At 44.3% G+C, this 27,388-nt stretch overlaps 1 protein-coding gene across 2 annotated transcripts in view; it reads left to right on the top strand.

The window, feature by feature from the left end:
- Nucleotides 1-974: 974 nt before the first annotated feature.
- Nucleotides 975-27,388, top strand: part of htra1b (HtrA serine peptidase 1b) — a 41,069-nt gene continuing 14,655 nt past the window's right edge. The window contains exons 1-4 of one of the 2 annotated variants that reach the window (XR_011516863.1): nucleotides 975-1,635; nucleotides 11,245-11,344; nucleotides 12,385-12,499; nucleotides 23,502-23,591. Coding sequence is in view for 1 of the 2 variants with exons in the window: in XM_015962109.3 (XP_015817595.3) it covers nucleotides 1,176-1,635; nucleotides 11,245-11,344; nucleotides 12,385-12,499; nucleotides 23,502-23,591 (765 nt within the window). In the remaining variant the exon portion in view is untranslated. The remainder of the gene's footprint in view (nucleotides 1,636-11,244; nucleotides 11,345-12,384; nucleotides 12,500-23,501; nucleotides 23,592-27,388) is intronic. The other variant, XM_015962109.3, reaches the window with a different exon arrangement.

The following is a 27,388-nucleotide window of genomic DNA, read 5'->3' as shown; positions in this document are numbered from 1 at the left end:
CAATCAGCAGCTAATTAATAGGCTTCTGCAGAGCCTGATGAGATGCTGCACAGGTGTTTCAACCACTGAATCAAGTCTGTTGGAGTAGAAAAACCACAAACCCTGCTGGATACCAGCCCTCCAGGACCAGGATTTGACACCCCTGATGGATACATGTGAATGTGAACAGTATGATTTTGAATTTTATTCTGAAAAACACCGGTAGCCAGTGCAGTTCTAAGAGAATGGGAGTAATATGACTCCGCCTAGGTGTGTTAGTGAGGTGACGGGCTGCAGAATTTTGGACTAGTTGAAGACAAGCGATGGAGGACTTGGATAAACCGACATACAGGGCATTGCAGTAATCGATGCATGAGTTTATAAAGGCATGAATGACTTTTTCCAGGTCAGAGTGGTTTAAAATTGGTTTCAGCCTAGAAACGGCCCCAAGTTGATAAAAACTTGACTTGACTACCGCATTGATCTGTTTGTCGAAAAGCATGTGTTCATCGAAGGTGACACCGAGGTTTCTAACATTTGAAAGTATAAAAGGAAAGTGTGTCCGTCAGTGTGTGTGTGTGTGTGTGTGTGTGTGTGTGTGTGTGTGTGTGTGTGTGTGTGTGTGTGTGTGTGTGTGTGTGTGTGTGTGTGTGCAAACTTGCTGAATAAACTGGGCCTTTCGCACAACAACAGCTGGAGAGATTATAAATGTTGCTTTTGCTGTGATGTTTGGTTGAGTCTTGTCAGAACTCATCTCTGTTTATCATAACTGAGGTTTGTCATTGTCTACAGCTGGAAATAAATGAAGCATTTATACATTTTCTAAAGATATTTGAATAAAAAGATGTGATCATCAAAGCACCCCCCTCCCCGCCCCGCGCGCGCGCGCGCGCACACACACACACACACACACACACACACACACACACACACACACACACACACACACACACACACACACACACACACACACACACACACGCCACAGAGCTCCACCAATCGCCTCGGTGTTCATCTCGCAGCTGTATAAACAGGAGCAGCCGGTGCGGGTTTCCCCACTGTCTGCTTCGTCCCACCGGTGATGCTGCTGTGGCCTTTGCTCTAACCCCACAGCTCACTTTAAAACCTCCAGACCAGAGTTCCGCAGTTCTGACAAACTTTCATCAAGCTGCTGCTTTCAGTGGGACGGTTCCGCCATGCATTCCCTGTTCGTCTGGTGCGTAACGGCCCTGCTCGCCTCCTCCTGGTCCCTGTCCGAGGTGCGGGTGGTCAAGCGCTTCGCCATCGGTTGCCCGGAGATATGTGACCGGTCTCAGTGTCCGCAGATTCCCGCAGACTGCGTGGCCGGGAACGTGCTGGACCGCTGCAGCTGCTGCCCGGTGTGCGCGTCCGGCGAGGGCGAGCAGTGTGGCGGCTCAGGGGACAAAGAGTGCGCAGAGGGAATGGAGTGCGTGGTGACCGACGGCGTGGAGGTGTCTTCGACAGTGAGGCGGAGAGGTAAGACCGGAGTATGCATGTGCAGCAGCGGGGAGCCGGTGTGCGGCAGCGACGGCGTCTCGTACTGGAACATCTGCGAGCTGAAGCGCGTCAGCAACAGGGCCATGAAGCTGCAACAGCCGCCCGTCATCTTCATCCAAAGAGGAGCCTGCGGTAAAGGTGAGCGCTGCGTGCGTGAAGAGAGAGGTCAGAGTTCATGAGGTTAAACGAAGCCCTTTTAGACCTTTAACTAAACGGTTTACTGTGTATGTGTGTGTGTAACAAATTTCAGACAAAGAAAACCTGAAACACTCAATCCATCTTTCAAAAGACGCGTTTATTTAGTGAGGAAAAGGCAGGACCAACCTTCTGTGTGGAAAAGTTAACACCCCTAAACCATCGACATGAATGTACCCTAAACCCAATAACTGGTTGTAACATCTAACGACTGGATCCAACCTGTTTATGAGTCCCACTGCGGTGGAGGAATTTTGTTCACTGTTCATCATATGGATGCTTTTATTCAGTCATATTGGAGGACATTTATTGCATGAATGGCCTGTTTAAGGTCAAAGGTCAGGCATACTCCTTACAAATTTTCTGCTAGCAGAATTCAGGGTTCCATGAATAACATCAAGTGGTCCTGAAGCAGCAAAGCAGCTCCATACTTTCACACCACCACCACCATGCTTGACTGCTGCATGTTGCTGTTATTTGGTCTTTTGCTTCTGGTCAGCAGAGGACATTTACAACCCCCCCCCACCACCACCCTCAGTTGCAGCTGAGTGCAACTTGTTGCTTTTTGAGCACTTATAGCCATGGATGTAATTTTCACTTTAGAAGTGTGTGTGTGTGTGTGTGTGTGTGTGGGGGGGGGGGGGGGGGGGGATAATCTTTACAGTATGCTCTAATGGGAACAGGCTTCAACACAAACAGTTGTTTTTCACTTGGTACTAGAGCTCAACCAGAGTAAATATAATGTAGCGTAATATTGTCTTTGGATGGTAAAAAGGGCAGGGGTCAAAACTTGACTTTGGAAAAAGTGGGGGGACATGTGTCCCCCCCCCCCCCCCCCCCAAAAAAAAATAAAATTACGTCCGTGCTTATAGCTTATGGGCAGACAGATTCCATTACAGTGATTTTTAAGCTTATACCGGTCTAGTAATAATCATGTGTGAGTGTGGCTAGAGGAACATTATAGATAAGAAAACAATCCTTATTAATTCACATTTATAAAATGGGGGCAATTAGTTTTTCATACAGGCTGGTTTTTATTTGCTTTTTTCTTTTAATAAATGAAATTATCGTTTAAAACTATAGATATTCAGGTTATGTTTGTCTGATATTAATTTAAAAATTATTCATTGATTATTTTTGCTGATCTGAAATATTTAAGTGTAACAAATAACCGCTGAAGTTTGGAACGGGAAACTACTTTCTTCACTGTGTAGACAAATAACATTCAGGACGTCCATTAAAACCAAAGGATGTAGTTGTCTTCCTTCAGCTGTGAGCTCTGCTCAGCTACAGTTTCAGTCACATCTTTCAACAAATATCAGACATTTCTCACATATTTCCTTCCTCTCTCCATCTCCATGGCATCTCCCCATCAACTGACTGGCGCCCTGAACTTCAACAAACTCTGGATGAGTGTTTTTTCCCCTCTCAAATACACACTTTATGTTATCTTAACATCTTCATATCAGTCCAAAATCCCTGAGATACAGGGGCTCTGCTGTGAGGACGCTGATCTGCTGAGGCAGGATGATTCTGAAGTGGAGTCAAACAAGGTCACAACTGTTCTCCACCTTCTCCTTCTCCTCCTGAGAATCCCAAACATCCCAGCCTCTCCTCTGTCTTCCTCATTGATTGCCTCATTAATCAGTTCATCCACAACGTGTTCATGAGTCGTTTCTGATCCAAACCACCTCTCTCTGAAACAAAGTTAAAGACGATGCCAGCGACTCACCTGGTGAACTGCTTTTAAACAGACACAGATGAAGATCAGACACTTATTTAAAGAGCAAGTCACCCCCTACAAGAAACTTACTTCACTCCCACTTCATGTTTGAAAAATGCAACAAATGTTGTTGCTTGGCAGACCGAGAGGGCGGAGCCGCTAACAAATACACACACACACACAGGCTCACAATGGCATTATGACATCATAATGTACCAGATGATATCATAGCATACCTCTTAGCCAATAGCGGTGGCAGATTTAAATTCAAATACAGTGCAGAATTTTTCCCTGACGACGGCGCAACACTTGACAGTTTTAGGCAGAATATTTGAATTTTAACCAAGATGCACTGAAATGCCAAATTATTGACTACACGTGTCTGCAGCATGATTAGACACTCCTTTATATAGTTTATCAGCAAAAAAATGTGATTTGGGGGTGACTTGCTCTTTAAATCGCATGCAGACTGGTATGATTTATTTCTGCTCCATGTGCAGACTTGCAGACCCCGTTAGCCTGACAGACCCGGAGTTGACAGAACATGGTTTCCTGCTCTGTTAGGAGCTGAAGCTGTTTTTCCTGAAAGCCAGAGGGTTTTCTAGAGAAGATTGTTGCCATCCTATGTTATCATCCTGCAGGTCTGCAAGCAGTTGTTCTCTGAGTCCAGGGCTCTTCTGCTCCTCCCTGTCTGGATCTGTTACTGACACAAACAGCTGGGTGGTGATTTTCTATCCGAACAACTCCTTTCATTGAACTTCAAAGCTGCATCAGCTGGTAAACTCCCAGCAGCCCAACGCACGCGTTTCTTCCAGACGCACAGCTGCGTGGCATAGTCTGAAACTGTAGCTGCAGCTCTGGAGGTCCAGTCTTAAGTTTTTTGGGTGAGCTGTAGACTCCAGCTGGGGAGAGCCAGGACCTGGACTGACATGAGGCAAGTTAGTCTCCAGGAAAACTCAAGTCAGGGTGTCAGTCTTGTTTGTTTATATTTAAAATCTGACCTTAATGATTTGTCCTTTGAACTTTTGATCCCAAACACAAACGGATCATGTTAGAACTTAAGTAATCCCATCTGACTGCGGCCTGGAGCTCACAGGCAGAGCAGGAAGACTGATCCATTAACCGATTACAACATTAAAAGATTTATTTAAACAAAGCTGCTGCATGGCCTTTGATTTGTTCCTCTAGTGTTTAGAAATGTTTGGGAAAAGAAATCAGCAGATGGAGACAGAACAGTCTGGTTTAATGTTTATTGCAGTAATTCTAATGGAGGCGCTTCAGTAGAGTTCAGAGCCGGTAATAAAATATATTTTTAATGTGATTGGTCGAGGTAACTAAAACTATGCTTATTGACAGCAATAACTTAGAGTATTACTTTAAAAAGTATTTTAGTATCTATGATATTCAAACTAACAGTGTTATCTGCACTATTGTTGGATTGCTAGAAGCCACGATAAGATCTGAAGCCAGGTGGTCTCCATAGGGACTGAGCTCAGGGATTTTACTGTGATAAGATCTCTGGAGTCATCAGTAGAATGATCACATTCAGATCTGCGACCATGAAAACAACCAGAGACGTTTCTTCACCGGTGCCTTTCTGTCTCATCTGTGAAAAAAACAAAATCAAATGTTTATTAAATTACATCAGTGGTTTGATAATGTATGTTTGTATTTTAGGCTCATTAAAAACTCTAAATGGATCTCAGTTTTAAAGTGCATCCATCCATCCATCCATCCATCCATCCATCCATCCAGAGATCTATCTGAACAAATATCAAACCATCACTTTTAAGTCTAAGTGTTGTTTCTCACTGACAGCGAGACCATCAACCCTGAAGAAAATGCTCTTTTTGTAACTTTTATTTAACTTTTCTAGCTTTTCTATTATTTCAGTCACCCAGTCGACATCTTAGCCCTTGATAGATCTCATACTCCTTTTACCCATACCAAATAGCCTTAGGACTTCTCCAAGAGAGCACAAAGAATAAATCTCATGTTAAAGAGCTTAAATTGCTTTTATTTGGTCTGAGTTATAGTCTAATAGTGATTATGTGTTTGGGTTTGCTTTAAGAATGCTAAGAAGAGATAAGATGCTTTGAGGCACCAAAAGAGGGAAATGCCTTATTACTGGTCCCAGTAGACGTAACTGGAGATGAAAACTTTCACCAGAACATCTGGCTGAGAATGAGAACGGTTTTTACAGATGAGGTACCTTTGGATTCAAATCCACATGGGTTTAAATGAGGTGGTGGGGCAGTTACACATGAAGTTTTGTCCTTTCCCTCTATCTCATTGTATCTTCTGATGCTCTGAGTCACTTCCTATGTTTTATCAGCATCTGTGGGGAAAAGCAGACAAGCTGCAGCTGTTCATCAACTATACACAACATCTGCATCTGTTTATAACAGCAGCCACAGATTAGTTCTATTTGCATCCATTTTAAACCCAAAGATGATTCTTTATGCGTTTTTAACCCTGTTCTGGCCCCACAAACGAAGAATTTTCTTCTCTCCTTGTAACCATCATTAATTGTTTTCTGTATTTCAATCACAAATAAAAAAAGTCCAGTACAAAACAAGAAAACAAAACAGAAGAAAGTCAACAGAGAAGTTAAATAGTATTAACAGATCTCACGAAAAATGTGTTCACTTAATTCACTACAAAACAAACACAGTCCAGTAGTTTAACCCTAATCCTAACTGCGGTTTGTGCTTGTGCACCAAGCTACAGCTCAAAACACCCATCCTTTTTGGAGTCTATGGAGGAGGTGCTAGAGAGCGCTCCTACCAGTGACTCCCTCGTTCTCCTGGGGGACTTTATCACTCATGTGAGCAACGACAGTGAGACCTGGAGAGGTGTGGTTAGGAGGAAGGCCCCCCCCCCCGATCTAAATCTGAGTGGTGTTTTGTTGGACTTCTGTGCTTATCGTGGATTTTCCATCACAAACACCACGTTCAAGCATAAAGGTGTCCACATGTCCTCTTGGCACCAGGATACCTTGTCTGTGAAGCAGTGCAATCTCTTTCTCCTCCCGTAGAACCAGCCCATATGGCGCGCCGCCCAGCATACGACAGTGGAAGCAGTCTACTCATGGATGCAGGCAGAGGTCCAACCTCTGCCCTGCTGTCATTCAAAGGCGTTGCTCCCTCTCGTTGTCGCTGCACGCCAGGGATGAACTGCTCCTCCTGCGATCCGACCCGTTCTGTGCTACGTCCTCTTCTATTGGTGCAGTCCCTCTGCCTTCTTGTTTTTTGTCTCTTTTCCCTCCCGCAGTTCTGCAGCTTCTTCCTTTTATCAGCCTGCCAACTATGCACACCTGGTGTGCTCTCACAGTCACGCCAGTCATGTCAACAATGGCAAAACAGTCTAACCTAAACATGCACATAAAACCAGCAACACACAATAAAAGCATGCAATAACACAAAACTGTTAAGAAATTCAAACAATTATTAAAAGAATTTAAAGCAACAGATAACAAACATTCCACTGTGTGACATCCCCCCATATTTTAACTGTGACAGTCCCTGATACATCACTCCAGTGGCCTATAACGTGCATGTGGCTGGCCAAGGTTAGGCCTTGCGGAATGCTGAAGTTCTGGCAGTCCTTCAGGCTGCAAAACAGGCACGTTGGGCATAACACAATAGAATAGAGGCTCAGTTATCGTCTCAACCACCGGACTACTGAAACAGCTCTTCTTAGGGTCTCTAATGACCTTCTGACTCACAGTGATGCAAGGGATTGTTCTGTTCTGGTCCTGCTGGACCTGGCTGCAGCCTTTGACACTGTTGACCATCACCTGCTACTGGAGAGACTGAGAGACTGGGTAGGCCTATCAGGATCTGCTCTGGAGTGGTTCTCCTCTTATCTCTCTGAGCGCTCCTTTTCTGTGGCCGTCTCCAAGTTTAGGTCCTCCACCACCTCTCTTACCCATGATGTCCCACAAGGTTCTGTGCTGGGGCCTCTACTCTTCCTCCTCTATCTGCTTCCTCTTCAGCACATCCTGAGCTCCTTCAAAGGAATCTCCTACCATCTTTATGCAGATGAAATCCAACTGTACATCTCCTTTAAGCCCCATGAGATGTCTAAGCTGCAGATGTTACACACCTGCTTAGACTCTATCAAAACCTGGATGGCTGGGGGCTTTCTTCAGCTGAATGAAGATAAGACTGAGATCCTCATCTGTGCCCCAGACATGCTGGTTCCCAAAGTCAGAGACTCTCTTGGTCAGCTTGCTTCCCACACCAAACCTTCCGTCAGGAATCTTGGCATGACCTTTGACCCAGCTCTCACCCTGGATTCTCATGTCAGTTCTCTTGTTCGCTCTTCCTTCTTCCATCTCAGGAACATTGCTAAGCTGAGTCCCATTCTGTCCCGCTCTGAACTTGAGACAGTTCTCCACACCTTCATCTCCTCACGCTTAGACTACTGTAACTCTCTTTTCACGTGTCTGAGCAGAACCTCCCTGAACCGTCTACAGGTGGTTCAGAATGCCTGTGCTCGTCTTCTGACCAAGTCCTCCAAACACACCCACATTACCCCGCTTCTCCTCCAGCTTCACTGGCTGCCAGTCAACTTCAGGGTTCATTTGAAGATCCTGGTTCTGGTCTATAGGGCCCTACATGGACAAGCACCATCTTACATTGGTGATCTTCTCTGTCCCTACACCCCCAGCAGGTCCCTGAGGTCCAGTGATCAAAGCCTACTGGTTGTACAGCACCAGGCTAAAGACCAAAGGTGACAGATCATTTGCTGCTGTGGCCCCCAGACTCTGGATCTCTCTCCCCCTGAGCCTGAGATCAGTGGACTCAGTGGTCTCCTTCAAAAAGCAGCTGAAGACTCACTTGTTCAAGCTGGCTTTTGTATGACCTTCTTCAACCACTCTCTCTTTATTCTGCTCTCCCCACCTATTCCACCTTCCTCAGGATCCACTGATTTCCCTCTTTCCTATTCACTCTCTCTCTTTCTTAACATTTTTCTTTTAAATCGCAATTGCTTATTTTTGTTCATTTTAAATATATTTTTAAACATTTTCTAAGTGCTTTTTTATATTTTTACAATTTTTTATATTTTTTGTTTTTGTGAAGCGCCTCGTGATTTTTATCTTGAGAGGCGCTATAGAAATGATATCTTCTTCTTCTTCTTCTTCTTCTTCTTCTTCTTCTTCTCACCTCATCTACCGTTTGGGTATTAAATACTGAACTTAAAATGGCGTTGGACTGTTTTATTAATCTTGATGTTTATGATTCTGGTCGAATCACAGCTGACAGATTAAATAAACACAACAGAGACTCTGCCACGCTTCAGAGGTTCTGATTGGATTTGCGACAGCAATGTGTCATGTAACCTTAGTGTATCAGCGTGTCTAGTGGCTAGAATAAGTCATTTACTTATATAAACATATTGGTCATAATATTGTGATTTCACAGATCGGTCACATGGTATTATTTGACTAACAGTTGTTTTGATTAGCTTTTATTGAAAATAGAGTTCTTTGGTTTTTAATAAAAGAAAAGAAAGCAGTCTTCATCTTCTGTCTTCATCGCTGGAATGTAAACAGTTTAGAAGTGAATGCGTGACCTTGAGGCTGTTTCATGCACTCTGGCACTGCATCAAAGGGACTGTGGAAAAGATTAAATAACCTTGTCGAAACAGCTCCTTCATCACGTTACACAGGAGAGGGAGAAAGTTTAAGTAGTTAGCAGCAGTGTGCTAGATGATGGCCCCCTCCATGAGGCCACCACAGCTCAGAAGAACATCATTGTAGCTTCTTCTGGGGAGAAAAACACTTAGAGAAAAAATAAAGTTAACAGCTGAAGTAGCAGGAAATAATACAGTTAAAGAGCAGATTGTAGAAGAAAGTAGTAGAGTGTGAAAAGTGGTCAGCGTATCCTCCAGCAGTCTAAGCCTATAGCAGCATAACTACAGAGATAACTCTGGATAACCTAGCCTTTTTAGATGGAGGCATGTTGGAGGCAGGGCAAGGGAGAGCCGTCTTTACCGACTGTACACTCCACCTCCCTCTACTCCCCCACTTGTCCAGATCTAGGCTAACATCAGATATTTAACCATAAGCCCTATCAAATAAAAATGTTTTGAGCCTATTCTTAAAAGTAGACAAGGTGTCTGCCTCACGAACTAAGACTGGGAGCTGGTTCCACAGGAGAGGAGCCTGATGACTAAAAGATCTGCCTCCCATCATAATTTTAGATATTCTGGGAACCACCAGTAGACCTGCAGTCTGAGAGCAAAGTGCTCGGTTAGGAACGTATGGAACAATCAGGTCACTGATGTATGATGGAGCTTGATTATTAAGAGCTTTATATGTGAGAAGGAGGATCTTAAAATCTATTCTGAATTTAACAGGTATCCAATGTAGGGAAGTTAAGACAGGAGAGATATGATCTCTCTTTTTAATTCTCATCAGAACTCTAGCTGCAGCATTTTGGACAAGCTGAAGACTTTTAGCTACATTCTGTGGACTTCCTGAGAGTAAAGAATTAAAGTAATCCAGTCTTGATGTAACAAATGCATGAACTAGTTTTTCAGCATCACTCCTGGAAAGGATGCTTCTAATCTAATCTAATAGGGAGGATGCTAAAGATTTTGTTTCTAATAGAATTAATTTTACTTGTGAAAAATCCTATGAGGTCATTACTGCTGATGCTAAGGGAATATGTGGTTCAGAGCTATGATTCTGTGTAAGTTTGGCAACTGTACTGAAAAGAAATTTAGGATTATGCTTATTCTCCTCAATTAACGCTGAGAAATAGGCAGTTCTAGTTTGTCGAAGCTTATTTTTATAAAGCACAAGACTATTTTTCCAGGATAGGTAGGTCTCCTCATGGTGCGTAGAGCGCCATGTTCTCTCCAATTTTCTAGAGTTTTGTTTTAAAGCTTGTAAATGAGAATTAAACCAGGGAGCCAACTTCCTGTCCCTAATTACCTTCTTTTTTAAAGGGGCAACATCATCTAATGCCACACGTAAAGAGGAATTAACATGATGAACTATAGCATCAATTTGTGAGGGGCTAGAAATGAAAATATTGCCCTCTGCTACGTCCCTCTATTCAAGTAGAGTAATTAAGTATCTCGGGGTCTTGTTCACAAGTGTGGGAAAGATGGAGCTCGACATTGATAGGCGAGCTTTGGGTTAGTGACCAAAAGAATGAGATCGTGGATACAAGCGGCTGAAATGAGTTTTCTCCGCAGGGTGTCTGGGCTCTCCCTTAGAGATAGGGTGAGAAGCTCGATCATATGGGAGGGCCTTGGAGTAGATCAGCTGCTCCTCCGTATTGATAGGAGCCAGTTGAGGTGGCTCAGACATCTAGTTAGGATGCCTCTTGGACGCCTCCCTGGTGAGGTTTTTTGGGCATGTCTAACCGGGAGGAGACCTGAAAGGAGACCCAAGACACGCTGGACAGTAGTCTCTCAGCTGGCCAGGGAACGCTATAGGATTCCCCTGGAGGAGCTGGCCCAAGTAGCTGGGGAGAGGTAAGTCTGGGCCTCTCGGCTTAGGCTGCTGCCCCTGCAACCCGACTATAAGTGGCTGAAAATGGATGGATGGAAATAAAAATAATTTGTTCCTGTAAGGATCTGTTGCTGGTGCTGCTAAGGCCATCTTGTTTACCACTGCTGAACTTTGCAAACGGACAAATTCAGATAGAATAAGTAATCTCTTGTTTTTTATATGAGCTGCTGTAGACTTTTGAAAGAGATTATTATTCAGAGAAAACCCGACATGCATCTGTTTATAGCCGGCACTGTGGTTGAAACATAATCATAGATATCGAATTTAACAGTCTGACACTGTGCTTCCTCTGTTTCAGGTCAGCAGAACCCCGATAGTCTTCGATACAAATACAACTTCATCGCTGATGTGGTGGAGAAAATTGCTCCAGCTGTTGTTCATATTGAACTGTTCCGCAAGTAAGAAATCCTCTTTAGAAACATGGCTGAAGCACAGCAGAGAGGGATGAGATCTTTATGTTATAGTTCATTTGTTTCACTTCACTTCATAAGTTTTGCTTTGAAAAACTTTAAAAACCAAGTTCACTCATTTTTTTTCCCAACACATCTGCAATGGTCTCTGATATAAATGCCTTGAGAGTTGATCTCTATGGAAAATAAAGCTGTAGCGCTTCTGTTTCAGAAACCAGAAGTGAACAGAGGTGAGCTGAATAAGGCAGGTTTTGGTGTCTTATTTCCTGATATTTGGACACCTTGTCTCTGATTGGCTAACTCCACCACTGACTGTTTGCTTTGTAATGTTAATGTTTTATCTGCACAAATAACACAAGCCTGGAGGAGTTATTCCATGTTGTGTAGTTGCCAATGCTAACAGTTTGCCTCTACTAGCCAAGATGTGCTCTGCTCTCTCCTGGATGCTAAAACATCTTTCCCCTGGCACGAGCCAAGATAGGTGAGTGCATGAATGCTAAATTTCAGTGTGACTCAGATCTAAGTGGCTTTTCAAATCCAAGTTACCCCATCTAGTTTCAAGTGTGAAGCCCTTTGGAGTCCTCTGAGTCTGAACGGCACTTTACAAGTGCGGGTCATTTATCTTCATTTATATGTATCCTTTAAGTGGCAGCTAATGCAGGGAATTGGGGAGAATACCAACACTATTTCCACATTCGTCCTGCCCGTGTAATGCTGATTGATCATATTTAAAAAATAAATAAGAAATGTTTTTTCAGTGAACTTGGTCTTTAAAGCATCCATGCAGAGTTTTCCATTCGTTTAGGATTTATGTATGGAAGTACGGGAGACAGGGTTTAGGTGCAGTGTATTTGGTCTGCCTCTAGATGGTGGCCTCTTAAAAAACTCAGATAAATAAGTCAAGTTTTTGCATTCATTAGGTGAACAGCGGTTTAGTTATTCTTAAATAAATTAGAATCCATGAGTAGTTTTAGATGATCCATTCTCTCCTTATGTCACGTTTTAAATCTCTCCTTGTCTCTGTGCAGAATGATGTTTTCTAAACGTGAGGTGGCTGTTGCCAGCGGTTCGGGGTTTGTTGTGTCCGAGGATGGACTGATTGTCACCAACGCCCACGTAGTATCCAATAAGCAAAGAGTGAAGGTACAAACAGCAAGAGTAACATCCTATATATGTGAATATACTGTATAGTTTTGACACACCCCATTGACAGCTTTCAGCAGTGGGGTGGAATCTACGGTTGTCTTTCAAACTGTCTCGTTCATGCTATTGGACAACAAACAACGTGATGCAACAGCGCTACAGATGTCAGTCAATGGGGCAGTCTGCCATACTCAGTCGAAGAAGATGCAAATACATCCTATTTCTATTTAAAGGCCTTAAGTATCTCTATCTGCTTTTGACTCAAAGAAAAGTCCGAAGTTGATGTCAATCGGTTTCAAATGAGTCGGCTCCATCTTTTTTTTTTGCTCAAAGTAACATTCTGCCCATCAAACTGATAGAGCTCTGTGATTGGCCTGTCCTCAGAGTAACCGGGGTTGCGGTAGTTACAGTGGAACATGGCTCGACCAACATGCAGAGAAAAATCACTTTGCTTCTGCAAACTAATGGTGTAGATTTCTAGGCTAGTTACATTAAACAAAGTACTGGAAATACCCAACAACGGACCAAAATGTCTTCAAGATTTAATTAAAACAAATGTAATTTATCATAATTGTCCTCACTTAGATTTTTTCCCAGGAACTTTCATTGCTGAGAAAAACATTTTAGTGAGTTTTGCACATGTTACATACAAGACATAATATTTAAATTGACAATGTGTAGTTTTAACCATCAATCTCTGGAAACATCCATCGAAATGTTGTTGAAAATGAACTAAATGTTTAGCCTGGCCTGCCATACTCCTCATCTGTTTAATTCTGCACAGAGAAAGAGTCTGGTAACTCACAGGCAGAGAGGCACTTGAGGGCGGGACTAGGCAGCTCAAAAGTAACCAATCAGAAAAAAGACTGAAATGCCAACTGTACCGCGCGATGCTGTCTGGCAACGGTGCAAACATCTTTTATTTTTTTAGAAGAAATGCTTTTAGTGCTTCTACTCGTGGGTTTAAAGACATTTGAGTCATTTAGAACAGAGAAAAGAGCTGCAGCGAACTCCGCCGCTGTCTTTGTTGTTTATGAGAAACTGAGCGTCGCTGTGTGTGACGTCCACGACGCTGTAGTTGTTTTTTAACTGTAGTCAAAAATGGAGTCTGGCGACGGCACAAACATCTTTCTTCATGTGACAGTGTGAGCATCCTGTCACAATGTCTCGATAGATCATGCGCCCTGGCTGCTTGGCCAAGGGGATGTTCCTTTGGCTGACTGGTTAGAGTGTATGACTCTCACCCGGGAGTCTGGGGATCGAATCCCGCCCGGGTCCTCGTTTTTCCACCTTGCCACATTCAGAAACAAGGCTTTTAGCACTTCTACTTGTTGTTGTTTAAAAAGACATGTCCAAGTCATTTAGACCAGAGGAAAGAGACGCAGCAAACTCTGCTTCAGTCGCCATGTTCAACAAACTCAGTGTTATGGTGTGTGACGTACGCTACTCAGCGCTGATTGGCTCGGTTAGAATTCTCACGGGGTGGGGTTATTTGAATAGGAGAGTTCCCAGCAGGGTTGTCACGGTAACTGGTGTAGCGGTAAACCCCGGTAAAAAAAGTTGACAATAATAATAACTGTCCTGTTTTTAAAAAAATATATTATCTCAGTGGATTACCTTGGCTGCGGTGTAGGCGCGGTGACCCTTACCAGCCACCGTATCATCTGCTGAAGTTGCCGGTGGCACATACGCACTTTTTTGTTTGCAGCCAAAACTTTCTTGAAGCTAAAGCTGAAATAATGGCCAAAGGAGGAGACGGCAGCACTCAGGACATTTATTATCCCTCACAAAGTCGGAAGTATGGGCATTTTTTGAATATGTGAATGGTAAACGGTAAATGGCCTGTATTTGATATAGCGCCTTGTAGAGTCCTGGAACCCCCCAAGGCGCTTTACAACACAATCAGTCATTCACCCATTCACACACACATTCACACACTGGTGAGGATGAGCTACGATGTAGCCACAGCTGCCCTGGGGCACACTGACAGAGGCGAGGCTGCCGAGCACAGGCGCCACCGGTCCCTCCGACCACCACCAGCAGGCAAGGTGGGTTAAGTGTCTTGCCCAAGGACACAACGACAGTGACAGACTGAGCAGGGCTCGAACCTGCAACCTTCCGATTACGGGGCGGGCACTTAACTCCTGTGCCACCGTCGCCCCGACGATGGACAGTTGATAGAAGACGGCTATCCTGTTTGCAGCATGTGCAGGAAAAAGTGTCTGTGAAAGGCAGCAATGCTTCAAATCTCATGACACATCTGCGTGACCATCACCCACAACTCTGCAGTCAACACAAGGCAAGTTAACGTTAGCGTTTTAGCTAAAATGCGTGATCCGAGGATTTGGGTTGAGGGAGAATGCAACGAGTGGCTATAAAAAAGCAGCTGTAGTGCCCACTACCTGCATATAAACCGTGTCGCGGACACCCCCATGTTGAAATGACGCTATGCATTACGGGGCTCCCAGGGGCAGATAAGAGTTGGTCTCTCTCCGAGAATAATTATGAATTTAACAATGATTACTGCCTGATGACATTTTCCCACATCTGCAAAGCTCACTGGAAGGACACAAACCGAGGACAATATTTTCCTGATATAGGGTTTATTACTCAAGTAAGGGTAAAAAAAAGTATCTGATTAGAAGGCTACTTGAGTACTGAGTATCATCTGATCTAATATTTTTAAAATGATGACATCAAACAGTCAAAAATAAGAAGTTATGGGCAAATATTGGTATTTTAAAGACTAAAGGGGAAAAATGTAAACAATTAAAAAGCATAATTACAAAATAACACATTTTAGGCTAAATTTAGACACAAACTGAGGACAATATTTTCCTGATATACAGGGTTTATTTAGTTGTCTGAAAATGTAACACGTTTAAAAAAATACCGCGATAATACTGAAAACCGTGATAATTTTGGTCACAATAACCGTGAGGTTAAATTTTCACACCATGACAACCCTAGTTCCCAGACTTTTTCTCTGTGCAGACTTAAACAGAGGATGAATCTGGCAGGCCAGGGTACTAAATGATGCCCAGTTCTGAAAAATATTGGTGACTTTTAACATATAACCATAAAAATCAGGTCTAAAATACACGGGAGTGGGTCTAAGTCTCTGGGCGACGCCATTTTAGATGCCATGTTTCCTTTTACGGGAGCCTGTGAGGCCAAAAGCTTTTGCCGATTTGTAACAAGCAGTTACAAAACTTTGGCCATTCATAAACGTTGTTTTACGCATTTACCTCTTCGCTCATTGCCGGCGATGAAGGGGAGTCAGATGTGTTTGTAATTTTGCTGGCGGTTGCACTCCAAAGGATTTTTGACCCTAATGGCCATCTGTTGGTAAGGTCTTACTCGAACACTGATTGCTTGCAATAGTTTAGGTGTGTACTGCCCCCTATCGCCAGAGAAAATACACACAGTCACTTCAAACATTGCGATCTTTAAGATATTAATCAAATTAATGTCAGACAACAGGTGTTATTGAAATATGAAGGTTAGAATTTTTTTCTTGTGTTACCTGGTACATTTTAATATCCCTGTGTAGCTTGATGAATAGTCCATCTTTGACCTAAAATGCCCTGCTCTATTTGCTCTGCCCAAGCAGAAACACAAGTTTCTGACACAAGCCTAATCTACAAGATATGGGCCAAGGCCACTCATGCTCTGCGCTCTTATCTAAACTGTTGCTTCCTCGGACAGCACAAGAAAGAAGGAAGACCAAGAACTCTATTAAATAATAATTAAATAACAATTAAATAACGTCTGTTAGTCCAAATAATCATGTGAAGCTTAATGTTCAATCAATCTGTGAAAGAAGAATATTAATTACTTGATATGATAGTATATAATAAGTAATATAACTTTAAATATTTACACTAGACTGATCACACGTAATGCTAAAGTCACGTGACACATTTCCTTTTTCTGATCCAATCAGAACCTTCCAGATGTGACGCGAGGCGTGGTTTTGTTGGTGCTTGTATAATCCCCTTTTGTTGGCAAATTCTGATTCAACAGTAAATCAAAACATCCATATCATAAAACTATGCCCCACGTCATCTTAACTTCAGTTCAAAGCGTTCTAGAGAAGTTATCGGAGTGGCCAATCCGTAACTTTCCTCTTAAAGCCGAAAGAACCCAACGACAAGCTGGATTAAATCTGTTGCATGTTCCACCTGCTGCAACAGTTCCTTCAGAATAAAAGGTGAACCATCACGACCCCTTAAGGGTCTCGCTGATGCCAATAAACTGTCGTGACCTGGGAGTAACTCAAGACTGGAAGGGTCGGCAACCGCTGCATATCTACAGGCTTCGTTTCCAGACAAGGTCCAAGCTGGACCTCGACACCTCCTGATCTAAACCGACAGAAGGCGTCTCAATGTGTGTTATAATCTCCAAACCAAAGCTGAGAGCGAAACACCCTTTCACTCCCACTCAGAACTAAGTCTCTCCGGATTTGCTGGTTCTGAACATACAGTTGTGGTCAGAAGTTTACATACACTTGTAAAAAATATAATATAATGGCTCTACTGAGTGTCCCGTTATTTCTAAAACTCTGATTTTTCTCTGATAGAGTGATTGGAACAGATACTTCTTTGTCACAAAAACCATGCATGAAGTTTGGTTCTTTAATGTCTTTATTATGGGTTAACAGAGAAAAGTGATCACATTTGCTGGGTCACAAATATACATACAGCAGTGCTAATATTTGGTTACATGTCCCTTAGCCATTTTCACTTCAATTAGGCACTTTTGGTAGCCATCCACAAGCTTCTGGCAAGCTTCTGGTTGAATCTTTGACCACTCCTCTTGACAGAATTGGTGAAGTTCAGTTAAATTTGATGGCTTTCTGACATGGACTTGTTTCTTCAGCACTGTCCACATGTTTTCAATGGGGTTTAAGTCAGGACTTTGGGAAGGCCATTCTAAAACCCTTATTCTAGCCTGATTTAGCCATTCCTTTACCACTTTTGATGTGTGTTTGGGGTCATTGTCCTGTTGGAACACCCAACTGCGCCCAAGACCCAACCTTCGTGCTGATGATTTTAGGTTATGTTGAAGAATGTGAAGGTAATCCTTCTTCATTATCCCATTTACTCTCTGTAAAGCACCAGTTCCATTGGCAGCAAAACAGCCCCACAGCATAATATTCCCACCACCATGCTTGACCGTAGGCATGGTGTTCTTGGGGTTAAAGGCCTCACCTTTTCTCCTCCAAACATATTGCTGGGCATTGTGGCCAAAAAGCTCGATTTTTGTTTCGTCTGACCACAGAACTTTCCCATTGTAGCGTTTGTGGGCGTTTGTATCCAATGAGCCCTATTTACCTGGCCTAAGAGAAGTCACCAGCTGTAGTCATTCATAATCACTCACAAGAAGTTAAGAGGCCATGCTATGAAGCTCAGTTCACTGACACGTTTCTAAGTCACCAAAATTGCTAGTTCATGTTGCTGTATGTATATTTGTGACCCAGCAAATGTGATCACTTTTCTCTGTTAACCCATAATAAAGACATTAAAGAACCAAACTTCATGAATGTTTTTTGTGACAAAGAAGTATCTGTTCCAATCACTCTATCAGAGAAAAATCAGAGTTTTAGAAATAACGGGACACTCAGTAGAGCCATTATATTATATTTTTTACAAGTGACACACAACTTCTGACCACAACTGTATTTCAAACACACACACACCATCCTCAGTCTCACTCCACCTTAGTTACATCATACACATAGTGTTTAGAGTTAGTTGGCCTTGTTTTAAATTGTTTAGAAATAAATCTTCTTAAACTTTTAATCTTCTCTCTCTCTCTTTTGACTCTGGGTTAATATGAAGTGTTATCTAATCCCTGCAATAAAAAGATCTGATCTTCTACTTAAAGTAATATTCAAAGATCCATCAAATTGATTTCATATTTCCCATGGAATCTTACATTTTATGGGTCATTTCTTAAGACGTGTAATGGAAAGAAGAGTATTACATTTTAATTAATGACCAGAGATATTAATGGTCCATACCTGGCATGGACCCCATCTCTGGACCTGGGCTTTTAAAATCAGAAGAGTGTTCTTTTTATTACAGGGAAATTTAAAATACACTTTGCATGAAATGAGAGACAAGAGAATAGAGAGAGACCTCGGAACGTCTTCGTCTTCGTCTTCGTCTTCCTCCGCTTATCCGGGTCGCGGGGGCAGCATCCCAATTAGGGAGCTCCAGGCCGTCCTCTCCCCGGCCTTGTCCACCAGCTCCTCCGGCAGGACCCCAAGGCGTTCCCAGACCAGATTGGAGATGTAACCTCTCCAACGTGTCCTGGGTCGACCCGGGGGCCTTCTGCCGGCAGGACATGCCCGAAACACCTCCCGGGGAGGCGTCCAGGAGGCATCCTGACCAGATGCCCAAACCACCTCAACTGGCTCCTTTCGATCCGGAGGAGCAGCGGTTCTACTCCGAGTCCCTCCCGAATGTCCGAGCTCCTCACCCTATCTCTAAGGCTGAGCCCGGCCACCCTACGGAGGAAACTCATTTCGGCCGCTTGTATCCGCGATCTCGTTCTTTCGGTCATTACCCAAAGCTCATGACCATAGGTGAGGATTGGGACGTAGATCGACCGGTAAATCGAGAGCCTGGCTTTCTGGCTCAGCTCCCTCTTCCCCACGACAGATCGGCTCAGCGTCCGCATCACTGCAGACGCCGAACCAATCCGCCTGTCGATCTCCCGATCCCTCCTACCCTCACTCGTGAACAAGACCCCGAGATACTTAAACTCCTCCACTTGAGGTAGGACCTCTCCCCCGACCCGGAGGTGGCAAGCCACCCTTTTCCGGTCGAGAACCATGGTCTCAGATTTGGAGGTGCTGATCCTCATCCCAGCCGCTTCACATTCGGCCGCGAACCTACCCAGCAAGAGCTGAAGGTCAGAGCTGGATGAAGCTAGGAGGACCACATCATCCGCAAAAAGCAGAGACGAGATTCTCCTGCCACCAAACTCGACACACTCCACACCACGGCTGCGTCTAGAAATTCTGTCCATAAAAGTGATGAACAGAACCGGTGACAAAGGGCAGCCCTGGCGGAGTCCAACCCTCACTGGGAACAGGTCCGACTTACTACCGGCTATGCGGACCAAACTCACGCTCCTCTGGTAAAGGGACTGAATGGCCCTTAACAGAAAGCCACCCACCCCATACTCCTGGAGCGTCCCCCACAGGGTGCGCCTGGGGACACGGTCATAAGCCTTCTCCAAATCCACAAAGCACATGTGGATTGGTTGGGCAAACTCCCATGCCCCCTCCATCACCCTTGCAAGGGTATAGAGCTGGTCCACAGTTCCACGGCCAGGACGAAAACCACATTGCTCCTCCTCTATCTGAGATTCAACTATCGATCGGACCCTCCTCTCCAGTACCCTGGCGTAGACCTTTCCAGGGAGGCTGAGGAGTGTGATCCCCCTATAGTTGGAACACACCCTCAGGTCACCCTTCTTAAAGATGGGGACCACCACCCCGGTCTGCCACTCCCTAGGAACTGCCCCCGATGACCACGCAATGTTGTAGAGACGTGTCAACCATGACAGCCCTACAACATCCATAGCCTTGAGATACCCAGGACGAACCTCATCCGCCCCCGGGGCTCCGCCGCTGTGTAGTTGTTTGACTACCTCAGCAACATCTGCCCCCGAGATCGGACAGTCCATCCCCAGGCCTCCCAGCTCTGGTTCCTCCTCGGAATGCGCATTGGTGGGATTGAGGAGCTCCTCAAATATTCCTTCCACCGTCCGACTATAGCCTCAGTTGACGTCAGCAGCTCCCCATCCCCACTGTAAACAGTGTGAGCGAGTTGCTGCCTTCCTCTCCTGAGGCGCCGGACAGTTTGCCAGAACCTCTTTGGAGCCGATCGATAGTCTTTCTCCATGGCCTCACCAAACTCCTCCCACGCCCGAGATTTTGCCTCGGCAACTGCCACTGCTGCACCCCGCTTGGCTATCCGGTTCCTGTCTGCTGCCTCCGGAGACCCACAGACCAGCCACGCCCTGTAGGCCTCCTTCTTCAGCCTGACGGCTCCCCAAACCTCTGGTGTCCACCAGCGGGTACGGGGGTTGCCACTACGACTGGCACCGGCCACCTTACGACCACAGCTAGCAACAGCCGCCTCGACATTCGCAGAGTGGAACAAGGCCCACTCGGACTCAATGTCCCCCACTGCTCTCGGGACGTGGTCAAAGCTCTGCCGGAGGTGGGAGTTGAAGACCGTCTTGACAGGTTCTTCTGCCAGGCGTTCCCAGCAGACCCTCACTATGCGTTTGGGTCTGCCAGGTCTACGCGGCATGTTCCCTTGCCATCTGATCCAACTCACCACCAGGTGGTGATCAGTTGACAGCTCCGCCCCTCTCTTCACTCGGGTGTCCAAAACATACGGCCGCAGGTCAGATGATACGACTACAAAATCTATCATCGACCTGTGACCTAGGCTGCCCTGGTACCAAGTGTACCGGTGGGCATCCTTATGTTCGAACATGGTGTTCGTTATGGCCAAACTGCGGCTTGCACAGAAGTCCAATAACAAAACACCGCTCGAGTTCAGATTAGGTGGGCCGTTCCTCCCAATCACACCCCTCCAGGTCAAGCTGTCATTGCCCACGTGAGCATTGAAGTCCCCCAGCAGGACAATGGAGTCCCCTGATGAAGCACTATCTAGCACTCGTCCCAGGGACTCCAAAATGGGTGGGTACTCTGAACTGATATTTGGCCCATAAGCACAAACAACAGTCAGGACCCGTTCCCCGACCCAAAGGCGCAAGGAAGCTACCCTCTTGTCCCCCGGGGTAAACCCCAACACACAGGCAGAGAGTCTCGGGGCTAACAAAAAGCCAACCCTAGCCCTCCGCCTCTCACCCGGAGCAACTCCAGCAAAGTAGAGTGTCCAACCCCTCTCCAGGTCTCGGGTTCCAGAGCCAATGCAATGTGTCGAGGTGAATCCGACTATATCTAGCCGGTACCGCTCAACCTCTGCCACAAGCTCCGGCTCCTTCCCCGCCAGCGAGGTGACGTTCCATGTCCCAAAAACTAGTTTTCTTGTCCGGGGATTGGACCGCCAAGGCTCCCGCCTTGGTCTGCCACCCGATTCGCATTGCACCGGACCCTTCATGTTCCTCCTGCGGGTGGTGGGTCCACAGTTGGACGAGCCCATGTATCCGGTTCGGGCTGGGCCCGGCCGGGCCCCATGGGCGAAAGCCCGGCCACCAGGCGCTCGCTCACGGGCCCCAACCCCAGGCCTGGCTCCAGGGTGGGACCCCGGTAACCCTCCGGGCCGGGTACTCCGACTCTTCGTTTTAACTGCCATGAAAGATCCTTCGAACCGTTCTTTGTCTCACCCTTCACCTAAGACCAATTTGTCATGGGAGACCCTACCAGGGGCACTAAGTGCCCCAGACAACATAGCTCCTAGGATCATTAGGGCACTCAAACTCCTCCACCACGATAAGGTGACGGTTCAAGGAGTATTACATTTTAATTAATGACCAGAGATATTAATGGTCCATACCTGGCATGGACCCCATCTCTGGACCTGGGCTTTTAAAATCAGAAGAGTGTTCTTTTTATTACAGGGAAATTTAAAATACGCTTTGCATGAAATGAGAGACAAGAGAATAGAGAGAGACCTCGGAACGTCTTCGTCTTCCTCCGCTTATCCGGGTCCGGGTCGCGGGGGCAGCATCCCAATTAGGGAGCTCCAGGCCGTCCTCTCCCCGGCCTTGTCCACCAGCTCCTCCGGCAGGACCCCAAGGTGTTCCCGGACCAGATTGGAGATGTAACCTCTCCAACGTGTCCTCGGAACGTTTAAGAAAAATTTATTATCTAAATTATTTTAAACAATTAACAGGACTAACTCTCTAGTGATGGATGCGAATGGAATGGAATGAGGTGGAGTTTGTGTTGGTACGATGTCAGTTCAGAACCTCCATCTGGAGAAGCGAGTCTGAGTGGGAGATGTTGTTTTGCTCCTAACTGATCGACGTTTGAACCTTAGTCAGAAAGGCATGAGACGCTATCTGTGCCGTTCTACATTACCCATCAGGGACTCCCGTGTTAGATCAGGCTGCCAGGTCCACGGACCCTCATCTGGTACTGGAGCCGAACGAAGCAGTGTCCTCAGCACAACAAGCCAGTCTATGGATAGTCTCCAGGTAAAAACGGCAGGTGTTTCACAGCGCCACAGGGACCCCCCTTTGGGTCAGCGAGTTCAGCTTTCACTCTGAAGGAACCGTTGTTTGTTGGTAACAACGACAGGATTTTCCCAGCTTGGCAGTTCTCAGCTTAAAAGTAAAAAGTACAGGTGGCCGGTCCGGACTCCACTTAGCAATGATGAACATCAGATGATTTTGAGAGCTGGCTGAATACTGAACTCAAAATGGCATTGTTCTGACTTATTAATCTCGATGTTTTCGTTTCTGGACGAATCCCAGCTGACAGACTAAACAAACACCACAGAGACTCTGCCACGCTTCAGATGTGAAGGTTCTGATTGGATTTTGCAACCGAAATGTGTCATGATTATTTATCTTGTGAATCAGCTGTCTAGTGGCTACAATACATCATTTCCTTATTAAACATTAATCATAACATTGTGATTTCACAGATCGGTCAATGGTTATTATTGACTAACAGTTGTTTTGATTAGCTTTATTAAAATAGAGTTCTTTGGTTAATTAAAAGAAAAGAGTTCATTCTTCGTTCTTCTGTCTTCACTGCTGGAACGTAAACATTAGGAGTGAATGCATGACCTTGGGCTGTTTCACGCACTCTGGCGCTGTGTCAAACAGAACAGCTGTTAGGGGGGAGAAATGGCTCCTTCATCACGTTACAGATGTAACTAACGAATCGTTACAACTGTGTGATCATTTCTGTCTAACAGCTACTAGATAGAATGACATTTTTTCTATGACCTTTTAGGTTGAGTTGTTGCTTTTTAATTCATTTTTAATACTCTTGCTGCAGGTTGAGCTGAAGAGTGGAGCCACATATGATGCAAAGATCAAAGACATTGACGAGAAGGCCGACATCGCACTGATCAAAATCGACGTACCGGTGAGCAGAACGGGCAGTGCCCTTCGTAGCTTATTTTTCACTTTTCTTGTTGTTTATATTTTTCCCTAGTAAACAGTTTAAGTTACAAAAAGTTAAAGGTTTAAAACTTGATGTATTCCGCCCATTAGAGAGTCATTTAACCCTTTGATGCATAATGGTCACTACAGTGGACAGGTATTCAAAATTGTTATTTATTTATTTTTGCTATTAAGCATAGCTGTTGAAGACTTTATTGCACTTGAGCCCCTCCATCTGGACTTCAGTAATTCAAGCCAACATATTTCATGTTCAGAATGCACGCTGTCCACTGAGGTGGACATGTAATAAATTCTTTGTAAATTAACAGAACATTACAAAAGATATTTGTTGAAATTTGTTTCATTTGCACCTAAAAATGAATGAAAAAAATTGTTTAAAAAAATCATGGTTGAAGATTTCATAATTCATGCATAAAAGGGTTAAAAAATCTTACATGATCACAAATTTGCTATTTCTGCTATGTCATCATAATCAGATATATTACATATGTTTGGTTTGTTCAGAGATAACTGTATCTATTGGAACACAAAAACACAAAGCAATTAGATTTGATTTAATTTGGTTTCCAGAGTCCCATCTGAGATTCATCCCTTCACTCAGTGTTTTCCCACCTTGTTTGTCTTTGTTAACTCCCAGGTTCTGTTGTAACTTTCTTTGTGTCTCCTTATGCTAAACCATCCCTTGTCTTGGTTTCATTTCCCAACACAAACAGCATAATTCCCGTATTTATTCCAGATTTCCAGAGTTAGTTTGTGAATTTTTCCTGAGAAGGATGTCTGGTTTTTATTTTAGTTTGAAGAGGTTTTCAGCCACCACAGTTGAGTTATGTCATGACTCATCAAACTTATCATCTGTGAAGCAGGTAAGCAGAAATCCAAGTCTGATGATGATTAAACAAACAGGTTCAGACAGGAATGTTTTTTATTAACATTTATGTGGTATGAAATCACTTTAGGACTTTTGGAGCATTTCAGAGTTTCTCCTGTCTGGTTTCATTGGTCCAACTCAACAAGACAAATTCGGTACAGCTAGTTTTAACATAATCCATCTTCTCCACTTAGTGCCTTCAGAAAACCAAATAAAACACAGAAACACACTTGCTGCTTACTCCTCTCTAGGGTCGCTGAGAGAGGGTGTCTGTCTCCAGCAGTCACCCGGGTACACCCTGGACAGGTCTCCATCACAGAGACACACAGGCCACCCAAACAGCCACAAACCCAACAATAAGGGACAATTTGGAGTCACAAATTAACGTGCCATGCATTTTTTTGGCTTGTGGGAGAAACTGGAAACTTACACGTGAGAACATGCAACTCTACAGAAAAGCCACAGTCAGGATTCGAACAAGCAACATTTTTACTGCAAGGTATTACTGCAACGAACTGCACCACCATGCAGGCTGTGAAAATGAAGTCCAGCTGCAGACCAAAGGGTTCGCATAACTCTGATTTGAACTTTTCTCAGATTATTGAGAGGGAAATATCTGTTAAATTGACTGTTTAAAGCTGAAAATGTAGAAAATGAATGTGGAAATAATCTCTGATTAGTTCAACAATTAATCAGACAAACTAAATGTTAATTCTTAGATTTTTTAACAGATTAAATTATCAGGTATAAATCAAGTTTTGGGACCCATAACTCTTATTACATATTTTCTTAAACCCTGAAACTTCTGTTTTGTATGACAAAAACATAGTTAAATGACAAAGCTTTTCCAGAAAATATGTTTAAAAAACAACCAAAAAGCATGTTTCTTCAGTCTTTTGCCAGACATTGAATTTCTCTTGAAAAATTTTAACTGATCTCATATGCATCAACTTTGTTGTTTTTAATGGAGTTTTGAGATTATCAAATTTATTCAAGCACAGTTGTTGTGATTGAAAAGAAAGAAGGAAAACAATGTTTTATATAGCGCTTCTCAAGATATGAATCATGAGGCACTTCATAAAAACAAAAAAATAAAAATATGTATAAAAAAGATTAAAAAAAAATGTTTAAAATTACACACACAATAAAGATGTGACGGGATCGTGATGAAGATCACACCAAAGCCAGCTTGAACAGGTGAGTCTTCAGCTGCTTCTTAAAGGAGACCACTGAGTCCACTGATCTCAGGCTCAGGGGGAGAGAGTTCCAGAGAGAGTGTGTGTGTGTGTGTGGGGGGGGGGGGGGGGGGGCACAGCAGCAAATGATCTGTCACCTCTGGTCTTTAGCCTGGTGCTGCACAACCAGTAGGCTTTGGTCACTGGACCTCAGGGACCTGCTGGGGGTGTAGGGACTAAGAAGATCACCAATGTATGAAGATGCTTGTCCATGTAAGGCCCTAAAGACCAGAAACCAGGATCTTGACATGTAGCTCTACCAAGTGATGGCTACATCAGGAAAAAGGAACACGAGAAACTAGAGAAGTACCAGGGCCTTAAAGAAGAACTTGAGAAAGCCTGGAGAATAAAGACATCAGTGGTGCCCACGGTCGTCGGGGCATTCGAGGCAGTAACCCCCCAAACTAGAGGAGTTGCTAAAGCATATCCCAGGAATAACATCAGACATCTCAGTCCAGAAAAGTGCAGTTCTAGGAACAGCTAAGATACTCAGAACAAGACTTACCAATGAGAGAACATCTGAGGGTGCTACCCACACATTCAGCTGCTGTTCGTTCCACATATTAATGATCCTCACAAGTTCCAACTCTTGGTAAAGGCGACTAATCAGGCTTTCTAACAATAGAACATTTATTATAAAGAGGCAAACAGATTTAGATCAGTGTACAGTTTTCTGTTGATGTTTTTCTGAGTCCAGATGTTTGGGAATGAACTGCTGAGTATGGTGGTTTCAACCTGACACTTTGTGTAAGTGGAGCTTGTCTCTGTGATTACCTTGAAACCACCTCTCTGAGGGGTGAACTCTGCTAACAGCTTGAGCGGGTGAAGCCATCAGACGTGTAGCTGCTTGTTTAAAGCTTCTGTGGAAAGTTAATGAAGCCAGACTTGATTTCTATAGTGTTTTTTCTCTCATCTGTTGTTATTAAACAGCTTTTTCACCATGTACAATTATCCAACTTACTAAAAATCAGGAGTTAGGGGGTATCACATCAGTGCAGAAACCAGAAAGAAGGAGAAAAAAAATAGATAATTCATGCTGGCAGTTTTGTTTGGATGACTCATTTAACACATTTGCAGTGGTCTCTAGTAGGAATATGTGCCTTGGAAGTCGTACTCGGGGGGTGAGGGGAATACTGATGCACCATTTCCAGGAACTAGCAGCTACCCACACGACATGACTACAAAGACATCCCAGTGGGCGCTGAAGAGTGTAACAATCGCCGCCATATTAGATAGGTATCTAATTCTCCAAACCCAACTGGAGTCAACACAGGGTGGGCAGTGATGTTATAAAGTTAGCTGTGGTTTTGCTGGGATGCTCACTCAAGGGAGCATGAGCAGACAGGGGCTACTAGAAGCTTTTTCAGTCTTGATCTGTTCAGTGAAGCATTGTGGCAAAATTCCACCTCTGCCCAGCAATGTTCTGTGTGCACATGTCCACCACAAGAACTTAATCTGATCTGCCTCAGCAGGCCGAGACACCTAAACACAGGCAGTAGCACGTGACCTGTGATTAATGACGACTAGCTGCTCAGAGACTGTATTCCATCATGTTCTTTCTTATTTGAAGGATTTATCCGTCAGTGAATTCCTCTGAACTCTGGTCCAAAACTTGAACAGTCTGCTCTGCATTATCTGCTAAAGAAAGTATTACAA

The sequence above is a fragment of the Nothobranchius furzeri genome, chromosome 16 (genome assembly GCF_043380555.1).
Source record: "Nothobranchius furzeri strain GRZ-AD chromosome 16, NfurGRZ-RIMD1, whole genome shotgun sequence".
Taxonomy (NCBI): Eukaryota; Metazoa; Chordata; class Actinopteri; order Cyprinodontiformes; family Nothobranchiidae; genus Nothobranchius; species Nothobranchius furzeri.
Note: the sequence above shows the minus strand (reverse complement) of the source record. Positions and strands in the feature narration are given on the sequence as shown.